The sequence below is a fragment of the Ochlerotatus camptorhynchus genome, unplaced genomic scaffold, assembly GCF_037179485.1.
Source record: "Ochlerotatus camptorhynchus isolate MF236.1 unplaced genomic scaffold, CSIRO-AGI_Acam_v1.1 ptg000246l, whole genome shotgun sequence".
NCBI classification, from domain to species: domain Eukaryota; kingdom Metazoa; phylum Arthropoda; class Insecta; order Diptera; family Culicidae; genus Ochlerotatus; species Ochlerotatus camptorhynchus.
The window spans coordinates 587,328-599,688 of record NW_027040736.1 but is presented as its reverse complement, the minus strand read 5'-3'; the positions used below and the strand labels follow the sequence as shown (position 1 = coordinate 599,688).

The window sequence follows — 12,361 nt, the reverse complement described above, 5'->3', positions numbered from 1 at the left end:
AATTAATAATGATTCATTCTCACCTTTTCAAATGCTCCTGAGAAACTGCAACTATTCCTATCCCTCACTTCGGGAGAGCTTTCGGGCATTGTAAGCGACACTCTTTCCCTCTCACAGCTGACAAAACACACACAAAAAAAACGCAAAATCGAGAGAGAACTGTCAAAAATGCCATTCGAAAAAGTTGTACCCAGCAGCAGCGAGCAGCCAGCAGCGAGTGGAAGTGGAAAGCAGCAGTAGCAGCATTGAAGAATCGCCCAGGTAAAATATTGCAGTGAATTAGTGCAATAGTTTTACACTGTATTTCAACACAATCTTTCGCAAACTGGTCCGCAAAAGTGGCCAGCATTGAAATTGTCGTGGTTTCGAACGGAAAATCCTACGTGTTTGCTCGCTGGCTGCGCTGCTCTTCGGTTTCGGTCGCGGAGTCCTATCACTTTTTCTACGCCGTGATTACGCGCGTCTCAGGATTGGTGACCTGTGAAGGCCCTACTGCTGCTGCTTCTGGCTTCTCGTCCCATCTTATCTCGGTAGTAAGATCCCATTGATTTGTGAGATTATTGCATCGTGCAGAGGACACCGAAGGTAGCAGGTAGAGAAAACAGAAATTATTCGCTGCTACCTGTGCGGCGGAAAAGAAAACGGAGTAAAGAAAAAAAAAATGTGGTTGTGTAAAGACTTGTGGTAGCTTTTTGTATTGGAAGAAAGTAAGCAAACAGCAGCAGCTGCAGCAGAAGACGTAAGAAATCCGTAACCAGCACCAGCAAGGCACTCTCGGAGGTCTCGCACACACAAAGAAGAGGCTGAAGTCTCGCGCGGGGTAAACAACATAACAATTATTAGGCAAAAGGAAAATTTCGCAATAGTTGAGTGTCTGTGAAAGAAGAAAATCGGATCGGAATTTGTGTTTTGGGTGCGTAGGACGACGACGGAGTGAGCGAACTCGAGGTGAATCGAGAAGGGTTATGGAATTCCGTAGGCTAGTCGGGGATCGTTGTTGATACGCAGCAGGAAAAGTGACGGGAAGGATCCATCAAGGTTAAACCCACATCCGGAACCGCCGATTGCCGATTGAGCAGTTCTCCTCACTCAAAATGGGACTGCTGTTTGCGAAAATATGGAGTCTATTTGGAAACGAAGGTAGGTACCCCCTTCACTTCCCCCGCGAATCGCGTCGTCGGAGGGCCTTGAGCACATATCAGAGGACACCAGATTGTCAGCTGACGCACGCACGATTCGTTAAGTAATCGCAATCGTCAATGGTTTGAGATGGTGATGATTAATTTATGAGCGTTTCCTCATCAGTTGTGCTACTTCTCCGGGAGGTTTAATTACTCTTCTGTCGTTGTCAATTGGATATGGGCAGGGGCAGCTACCATTCAACCACCAGAAGGAAATATTTTTGTACGTGTCGAGTGTTGAGTACACGCGAGTGAGAGTGAAATATGATGCGCGACTGTCTAAGAGGGAAATGCAAGTTTATTGCCCGCATATTCTGTGTGTTCATATGTTTCGCTCGGGGTTGAGTATGGCCTTGCGTTGCTGCCACGACGAGAGTGCATTTACTACCACATACAGTGGGACCGTTGCTTGAACGGAGCTGCCGATTTGGATCAGTTTAAACTGTTTTTGAGTCTGTTTTTGTGAAGTCTGTTTTATCCGTCAACTCATCAAGGGCATGCAACTGAATAAGCTATTATCGGCTTAATATTGTTGCTTACGCTGTTATCTCTTCTCACAATAGCCATGGTGTAATATATTTACCATCTCGAGCGGTCAACATTTTTAATGAACGTACTCCAGAATCTGGTAGAGCCTGTTGATCTGGAAGTGCTCTTGAATTCCTCTAATATTGTGGGTGGATCTCACTCTGATGTCGCGGATTCACTTGAATGATAAACTATGAACGTTTGTATTATTTTTTTGTATTGTACATTATGAGCAAATCCAAAAACTATACAAGTGTGACCATGGATGGATGAAGAATAATGTTCAAAAATAAATAAAAGTTGTTACGCAGAAGAAACCAAGACGATGCATCATCAAAGCATATGACGAGTTCATTTTCAAGTGGATTCTAGAGAAATATAATACCAAGGTACTTCAGACAAAAAGTCGTAGGGAGTTTTGGGATGACCTACGAACTCAAAGAGGGTTATGACTAGAACTCCAAGTCAATTGTGAGATCAGAGTGTTTTTTTAGGTGGCTCTGTGAAAAATTTCAAAGGAATTGTGCGAAGTGTTTTAAGGAAATTGCGAGGATAATTGCAAGGGCTGCTCGGGAAGTATTTCTAGATAATTTTAAGAAGAATTCCATGAGAATTGTCTGCAGAATTTAAAGAAGAACTCCAAGACAATTCAGACCAACTTCTGTCTAGAAACTTTTTAGCCTAGAATATTCTCTTAAAGGGTGTCCCACATCAAATTGCATCACGGAAAAAACGCTGTAGAAAATTACCTAGGTGACTGATCAATTTCAAACTTTCAGACAATAAAATTTAACCCGTTAGTAAGCTTTTGGCATATTTATTTCATTCAACTTCAATACCATAACTGTACGCTCGCACCTTACGCTTAACTCCATTCATTAGGTTCTGTACAACATCTGGCTGCAGCTTCTTCTGTACGGAAACCTACTTTTTCTTCATGTCTTCCTCAGATTTGACCTCCTTGGGATACTTCCGTAGTGCCTGCTTCATAATAGCCCAGTATTTTTCGATGGGCCTTAGTTCCGGTGCGTTGGGCGGGTTCATGTCCTTGGGTATGAAAGAGACCCCGTTGGCTTCGTACCACTCCAAAACAACATTTGCATAGTGGCACGAAGCTAGATCCGGCCAGAAGATCGTAGGGCCCTCGTGTTGCTTCAACAGAGGAAGCAGACGTTTCTGTAGACACTGTAGATCTCCCCGTTTACAGTCCCGGTAGTCACGTAGTGGCGAACTCCGTTTGCCACATGAGCAGATCGCTTGCCAAATCATGTATTTCTTGGCAAACTTTGAAAGTTTCTGCTTCCTTACTTCCTCCGGAACATTAAACTTGTGCTGGGCGGTGAAGAACAGTAGCCCCGGAAGCTATCGGAAGTCCGCCTTGACGTAAGTCTCATCATCCATGATGAGACAATGAGGCTTCGTCAGCATCAGCATGGGAACGAAAGACTTGGACATATTCAACTTTTTGGCCACATCCCTGACCGAAGCATTGTGATTCCGCTTAAACGCTTTGATCGCTAGTAGAACATCCATTCTGACCGCATTTTTCCTTCCGTTAGATGCTGAGAGTTTCGTAGTAACGTTTTATCACACGACTCACCTTTAACTGCACGATTCCGAGTTCTTTTCCGATGTCCCGATGAGAGAGTTGAGGATTTTCCAGGTGCTTTCGCAAAATCAATTCGCGACGTTGCTTTTCGGGTGACGCAATTTTTTTCAACTTTCGAAAAACTGACAGCGATAAAAATACAGTGTAAACAATACACTCTAAACTACTTCTACCCAAATTTTCAAGAGGAAATACCCAATGTGATATTTTCTACAGCATTGTTTTCCGTGATGCAATTTGATGTGGGACACCCTTTAGTCTCGTCAAAATTTTCAAGGCTCATGGAATTTAATAAGATTTTATATGGAACTCATTCCAATACAGTTCTGTTTTCGAGGTAGTTCAGCGGAACTATTGATTCCATGTAAATCCTAAGGGAAACACCAAGGTAGATCTGAGTAGAATTCTAAGGCGACCCTGAATAGAATTCAAGTGAATTAGATTTTAATGAAAATTCATAACAGTTTTGATGTGAATTCTCTAGGTATTATGAGAAAATTTGGGCGAGAATGAGGATCATACCATAATAATTCTGAGGATAACTCGAATGACAATTCTAAGGACATTTTGAAGATACTTTCTAGACGATTATGGGAGAAAAGGAATTCGGAGCATATTTCCATGGGAGTTTTCGGAGAATTCATAAAGGGTTTGTTACGGAGGATTGCAATTAAATCTGAGCATGATTGACCGCCCACGGTTGCTACTCTGTTATTGCCGAACCAGCTGTAATTACACAGAGAACCAAGAGACGATACTTGGGACTAGCAATCATCCTCAATGCGTAAAAACTGGTGATCTCAAACTAGACAATACCAGCGCCGGCCCCGCCCGAACACAGGTCAAGAAAGGAAGGGGTAGGAATGTGCTGACGCGACACTCGCTTTGATGGAAACCGAGAAATCCTCTGCACTTCCACGAGATGTTGGTTAAAGGGTGTCCACGATGAAATTGCCACACTATGAAATTGCTCTAACTGTTTAACCGTTGGGTAGAATTTAATGAAAATTTGGTTGGATTTAGTTCATAGTGCATTATTTACATCCTGCAAGTTTTAAAGTCCTGTGATCAAAACTCGCGGAAATGGAGTCGAAAGAACAGCTCGTGCGTGATAAAATCTTGCGCATTCATCACGAGAACATCATCTCGCATCGTTCCATCGCTAAAACGTTGGGAATCGCGAATTCCACGGTGTCGCGAGTGATTAAGCGGTTCGAGGAACGGTTGACCACCGATCGGAAGCCCAGAAGTGAAGGAAAAAGTATTCCGTACAACACCAAAAATCACAACCGCGTAGTTGGGGCCTTCAACCGAAATCCGAACGCCTCCGTTAGGGATGTGGCTAAGAAGCTGCACCTAAGCCGAAGTTTTGTCCAGAATGCCAAAACTAAGGCTGGGCTTCGAACGTTCAAGGTACAAAAGGCCCCTAATCGCGACGAGAAGCAGAACAAGTCCGCCAAAACCCGTGCCAGGAAGTTGTACCTCAACATGCTGACGAAAGTTGAATGCTGCATCATGGACGACGAAACATATGTGAAGGCCGACTTCAAACAGATCCCCGGCAACCTGTTTTTCACGGCCAAGGATAAGTTCAGCGTTCCGGAGCATGTCCGCACTCAGAAGATGTCCAAATTTGCGAAGAAATTCCTGGTTTGGCAAGCCATCTGCACGTGCGGGAAGCGGAGTGCACCTTTCGTGACCCAGGACACGATGAACGGACAGGTGTACATAAAAGAGTGCCTCCAGAAGCGGCTGCTTCCTCTCCTGAAGGCCCACAGCGTCCCAACAATCTTCTGGCCGGATTTGGCCTCATGCCACTACTCCAAGGACGTGCTGAAGTGGTATGCGGACAATAAGGTCAATTTCGTGCCGAAAATGTTCAACCCTCCCAACACTCCGGAGCTCCGCCCCATCGAGAAGTACTGGGCGATTATGAAGCAGCACCTTCTTAAACGACCTAAGGTAGTGAAGACAGTCGAGGAACTGAAGAAAGTATGGGTTTACATGCAAAAAAAGGTTGATTCACAGGTTGTGCAGAATCTTATGGCCGGGGTTAAGGCCAAGGTGCGGGCATTTGCGTATGGACTGTAAATAAAATACGAGTAAAATAGTAAAATGAATAGTTATTTCTCAATCCCTGAAAATTTGATGGCAATCGGATGAAAACTCGAATTTTGCGAATCAATTTTGTGTGTGGCAATTTCATCGTGGACACCCTTTAAGAGGGTTCGTTTTGGTAAATGATAAGCTGAATTGATGTCCTAACGATCATATAACGCGAAGGAGCTTGGGACTAAACCCACGGTCTTCTGCTCAGTAAGCAAAAACGTTTGACACTAGGCAGACGAGCACCTTTTTAATCACCAAGTTGCTGTTATTACCATGTAGTCATATTAACAAATAAAACTCTTGACGAATCATGAATGTGAATGGGCCTGAGATTAAACTCATGATGTTCTGCTCAGTAAGCCAAAAGGGTCGCTCTAAGGCCACCGGGCCCCTCATATCACATCATAATGTTACTCGAGTTGTTGTTACCATTCAAACCTGACACCGACGACGACAGGTTTTGGAAAATACAGGATAAACAAGCGATCTCTTTAATATGAAAGGACCTGGGACCGCGTTTGTCTGCTTAGCAAGCCACTGCAACCGATGATCTTTCAAAACTGAAAACTAAAGACTACGAACAAGCACTTAAGCCTTCATTAAGTTCCACGTGCACGCGAAGTTCAATGTTTCGATTTGCTCTTTACGCATTGTTCAGGCTATCATAACAAGCTGTGACCGACGTGACGATTGTTTAAGCCCTGGCTAAACAAGCTATTCAAATGAAATTACGTTCTCGAAAGCAGTATCGCTTTTATTATGTTCTGACTAAAACCGCAAAATAGATCACGTGCGATCGAGGTCATCCCGGCAGGAAACAAACGGATTCTTTTTAACTGGAACAAACTACCCAAATACAATCACCATGGCAGCACCATCACAACCTTCAACAAATTTTGGAAAAATTCGGAAAGGGAAAAATTTACACAACCACATAAAAACACATGAACAGGGAACATGGCACTTCCTAATACAAAACCAACTAAAAGTATCCCTTCTTTCAAGAATTTTTAATTTGATTTAAATTAACTTCACAATTAAACAGGCATTGTAACCAACCGATGGAAACTAACGAGTTCAAATTGGCTCACTACTTGACTAGCCTATTGGTCCCAAGCAAATCGATTAACGTAGTCCATTCTAGTTGAAATTCTAGTACTGCACTATGTTTGTTTTGATTTGCTACGCAAGTTTGACAGATAACATGAGGAGTTCGTGGACCGAAGAGAGTACCAGAGCTGAGCCAAAAAGTTGAGCACGTTTCTTCTGGACCTTCTAGTCTTAGAGTTACCTCTATGTTGTAACTACTTCTCCGAGTCTTGTCACTATTAACAAGGCATAAAAAGTAACAAGGACTAAAATGTGTTCCTTTGATTCCTGAAAATCCTGCTCCTATAGTTTGAAGCTGTCAGGACTGGGTTTCGGAGGTAGATCTTATACTCCAGTAACGCACCACGAAAAGGTGATCTACCAGCGTTACTGTTTGGAGGATTACAATTAAATCTGAGTATTTTTTCTATAGAAACACAAATGAATACGCTCAAAAAATCCAAGAGGGTTCGGAAAAGTTTTGAGGAGAAATCTAAGAAATTTGCTAGGAGAACTGCAAGTAATTTCTTTGGTGAGAATTTGAATTCCAAGGAAGGAACAAGATTCAAAGGTAATTCAAAAATATATTCAATGGAAATGCTTAGAATCATTCCAATAGATTTAGTAGGAATATTCTTAAAAAAATCTGAGGAAATTGCAAGGAGATTTCGAGGAGTCAAGGATATTCCGGTGATATTTTTTTAGGTAATTCAAAGGAGAGTTCCAAATGAGCAGCATTTCAAAGATTTTTTTTTGGGAATTCATAATAGAACTAATACATTATTCCTAAGATAATTCCATGGGAATTTCAGGACAATATTCACCTCAACAGAACTCCAAGTGAACTTTCAGGACAATTCATCGGATAATTCCTAGGAATAACAGCAAGAATATATTAACAATTTGATGAGCATTGCAGAGTGAATTCAAATAGTGTTCTAAAGAATAATTTCATCAGTAGTATGGAGAAAATGAATAAGGAAATACCAGAGAGACACCGAGGATGACGATATTATGAGATGATTCTAAAAAAAAAATCCGAATATGCTAAAGAAAACCTGCAGACTTCCAAGGGTATCAAGTTGGTTCAAACCAGTGATGGAAAAAACAGGAAAGGCCGAAAATCACTGCTGATCTTGAGATCAGCAAAATCATAAACAGAAAATCACGGCTGATTTTAACACCTTAGCTGATTTTGAGGTAACAAAAAAACAAATGGAAAATCAATAGCTTGGCATTACAGTCAAAGTTTAAAAACCGACATCCATCGCCATTTTGGAATCCAAGATGGCGGACCAAAAGCCAATATGGCGGCCCCCGGACAGGGAATATTCATCTAAACCCATGCAATATAGGTATCTACGGAATGGGCTCGAGGAGGAGAATTGGAAAATTTACATCCGCCGCCATTTTGAAATCCAAGATGGCAGACCAAAATCCAATATGGCGGCCCCGGACAAGGAATATTTATCTAAACCACATGGGTTTCAGCGGCATAGTCTCTATGAGGAGAAGTGGAAAATTGACATTCGCCGCCATTTTGGAATCCAATATGGCGGCCCCTTGACAGGGAATATTCATCTGAACCCATGTGTATCTACGGAATGGGCTGTCACTTTAGTCACTTTAACCATAGTCACTTTAACACCCTTGGGTTTGGCTTTGAACTCGGCGTGAGAGCTATGAATGTTAACCACTTCGGTGGGGTTGCCCCCTCACAACGATATTTTTTAAGATAGCGAAAATTAAATTTATCGAATGTTAGAGACTTCCTTTTTTTTAAATTCATTCAATTAGGGGAAATGGATGTAATGGTTGCCTAAATGCCCCTAATTGGGGCCTATAAATAAATTCAGCAATCGACTAAATTTTCAATAGCGACCAATTGCATTAGTATCGTCCCAATGACGCGTTCATCTAGATAAAATTGATAGCAGATTTTTAGCGATGGGCCCAATCACGATAGACTTGGATTTCGAAGCTTTGAAATTTCTTTGAGATCATATAACGGGTGTTCAATAAAAAATGAGATTTTTTCAGTCATATAGGTAGTAAAATTTTTGTTTCAACGAATTCAGTATTTTTTATTAAAACATGATGTTAATTCTTCAAAAAAAAAAAGACGTCACTGAATATTGGAGAAGGTGCCCTGGTCAGCCGTACGACGCAACTAAGTCGCGATGCTTTCACAAGATCATTCTCATTTTTTATTGAACACCCGTTACTTAGTAAAATTAATTAAATGTTAATCTTCAGTTTTGGTTATGGTTTTAATTGACAATCATTAAACTTTAAAATTATCCGGATTAAGAAAGAGAGAGAGAGAGAAGGATTAGGAATTTCCATTTAATTCCACTACCTTATTTGCTTATCCTTGACAGTATGTCGTCTACAATGTGCAGACTTCTTCAGTGTCTTGTACTAATACTCGACTGAAGAAAAACATCGCATTTTACCGAATATATATTAACGCAGGTACATTTTCACTTAGAAGATAGGTAAATTTAATTTTAATTTCCTGTAGGAGCAGGTACTCCATTGCTTACTCGTTGATGTGTCCTAGGTAGTAACTTGAAAAGCTAATTGTGACCGTTTCCTTGATCCCTGTTGAGTAATGTTGAATTCCGTTGTTTGTTGATCTCGAGGCTCTTTGCAACATCCAATTTCCATGGTGTAGATACGATTCGTAAAATCGTGATGTCCTCCGTTGATAGTTGGTGGTCCTCTGTGAAGATGTGTTGTGAAATCTTTGTTTTGAAATCATATGTTAGGCCTTTTTTCTCTTGCTTTTTGACCTTATTAACTTCCGCTATATGTCCTTTAAATCTAGTTGCTTTGTCCTACGTATACTTTGTTACAATGATTACAGCTTATTTTATATACAACCTGCTTTACCTAAAACATTACCTGGGTCTTTGGTGGATCCTAACAATTATTTCAACTGGTTATGTCTACTGGTGAAAACTAAATCTAATCCGAATTGTTTTAACTGTGGTCTTAGCTTACAAGTAATATCTTGATCAAATGGAACGGACACTCGTTTCAAGGGTTCAAGTGCTGCGGTGAGGCTTGTAAATAATGTCCTTTGTAGAATTCTCGCTTTTTTATCAATGATTGCCTGGATTGTGGTCTCCTTGTATCCGTTGAGTCTCGCTGTTTCGAAGATGTACTGTAATTCCTTAATCTTTCCTGTATCGCTGAGTGGAAGAGTCTGCATCCGATGAATCGTGTGGTGGAAGGTGGCCATTTTCTGAACGCGAGTTTCCCGTCTTTTTCTACCTCGTTAGTGAATTTAATATCCTTGTGAATTATGTTGATCTCATCTAAAATTTTTGGAAGGGCTTCCCGTTTAACTACGCTGAAAACATCGTCAACAAACCTACCCCGATCAGAAGGGCATAACAAAATTATAGCAGAATTATATCAATGGTTAATATTTATATCAACGTATGATATATTTTGATATGTTAGTGAAAAGTGGTTTGTGCGAAGTTTCTCATCATATCAGAATTATAAAAAAGTCAGTTATAATCACTATCAATACATAAAATATGTATTAATGATTCCAAAATATAAGTTTATTCACTATTTTCTGATGCTAAGTGACGATTATTAGAGGCATCTGTGTATAAATAGTAATAAATGATAAGATTTTCGAATGATTGTCAAAGATTGTTTAAACCATAAACGGATTATATTGCGAATTTCTTCAGTAATAACCGGTGTCTCGTATTCAGCTATCTCTTTGGAGTATTTAAAAAAAAATTATCTGATCTTCTGCTCTATGGCAAAAGTAACAAAAAAGTCCTTTTTAATTGATCCACAGTTTTCAGCAGGACATAGAGGTTCAAGTTGTGGAGCAGCTTCATCTCTTAAAATAAAATAGGATGTTAGTGTGCTGTCACAAGAAGACGACATACCCATAATGACAATTCACACAAAAATAAACCCTTTCGGAACTGGGAAAGCATTAGTAAAAGTGGTAAAACTTTCGGGAAAAGTTTTACCTATGGTGAAAACATTCAACATTTTCATAGTCTTCCAAACCTCCTTGGGTAAGCTTGTGCCTTATGTAAACATTCAGTGCCATAAACATTATGTCTTTGACACGAATATTGTCATGAAATTTTGCCGATTGATCGTAACTCGAAGGTTCCTAAAAAAAAATAGGATGTGCTCAGTCTTGTCTACCTTGAATAAATAAGATAAGAAAAACCGATCCGGAACATCGTTGATCGCATCCTTCGAAGAATTCTGCTGGTATAAAATTTTCAGATTTTTCTGATTCGTCATCGGAAAACTCTACCGACCGCGATCCGAAATAGATTGGCTGCCTACTGCTTCTGAACCAGATGATGAATGAAATTCCATCACCATAGGAATCTCATGATTTGATGGAAGATCCTCTAACAATCCATGTGGAAGACCACGAATGACAGCAACCAAGCATCGGGCTCAACTGCCACATAACACAATTAAACGCGTTCTACTTGAGCCAGAAAAAGTGAAATATGTGCGAGGTAACCTTAATTTTTCATTCATTCATTCAGAATTACTAAAACAACCAATTTTTCACTCAGGTCGGCCAGCTGCTGCAAAATCTTTGGTTGACGAAGCGCTAAACATTAAGAAGCGAATTCTGGCATATTATGGAAAAAGAAGCCAAGAAAGTGACTCATAATTAATTAAAATGACATTCAGTTGATGAATTCCAATTAATTATTTGACTTAGATTAAAAAAAAGTGAAAAAGAAATGACAAAACTTTGCCAGAAATATGACAAATTTTATATCTAATTTATAACAACGGTTGTTATTGATGTATATTTCTAATGCGATACATTATATCTAATTTTGTTATGATTTTTGTTATTTTAACAACTAACCAGCCAATGTTTATAACACGTTCTGTTACATTTTTTTTGAACTCCAGTTGTTATAATTTTGTTATGCCTTGTTATTTTATGGATTGTCTTCAAGTTGGCCACGAAAAGTTCACACAGAAAGGGGGATAGGGGGTTTCCCATTGGGGCTCCTTTCGCCTGCTTGTAGAAGTTACCTAGGAAAGAGAAGTAGTTCTCTTCCATACAAAGGCGGGTCAGCTTAAGGTACGTTCTAAGCTTGTTTCTCCATGCTGCATCCTCTCGGTGTGTTAATAGCTAGTCCTCCAAATGGTTGATCGCTTCCTTCACCGCTACGCTACTGGGAAAAAGAGCTGCGACGTCGAAAGATACCATAATCTCGTCCTCGTTGATGTCTCCTGAAGATTGTAGTTTCTGGGCGAACTCCTGGGTGTTACTAGCTGCTTTACTCTGGAACTGAATTGGAATACTCTGGAACTCTGTGACTCCGCTAGTTTGTGGGTGGGGGAATCAACTGCAGACACGATCTCTCGCATTTCATTTCCCGTTTTGTGGACTTTGGGGAGACCTTTGATCCTGGGTTGAATGAGATTGGATTCCCGTAAACGACCTGCTCCATCTACTAATATTGATTTGCACTCCTTCAGTGCTTTCTCCACGCGTTTCACTATGTTCTGTAAGGGGTCTACTCGAAGCTGTCTATAGGTCCGTTGTTAATCTTCGTTGTCATCTGATTGTCGCAATCGTCCTTGTCCATGATAACGACCGCGTTGCCCTTGTCTGCTTTCACATAGTATACTGCTTTACTTTTCAGCTCCTTTGCAATCCGAATTTCCTTTTCGTTGGCGCGACTTTGTTCCAGTTCCGTCCTTGATTATGCTCGATGTGATAGTCCTGACCGTATTCTGTGATGATGTTGCAAGTGTCTTGGTAATCGCTGTCTCTACGTCAATGATGATCTGCTCCACGTCTGGCTTGGTTGCA

General features: G+C 40.6%; 1 protein-coding gene across 1 annotated transcript in view; it reads left to right on the top strand.

Moving 5' to 3' along the window:
* The first annotated feature begins 213 nt into the window (after positions 1–213).
* Positions 214–12,361, top strand: part of Arl5 (ADP-ribosylation factor-like 5) — a 53,948-nt gene continuing 41,800 nt past the window's right edge. Inside the window, exon 1 of the mRNA XM_065226201.1 lies at positions 214–1,140. Coding sequence (XP_065082273.1) covers positions 1,095–1,140 — 46 coding nt within the window. The 5' untranslated portion in view covers positions 214–1,094. The remainder of the gene's footprint in view (positions 1,141–12,361) is intronic.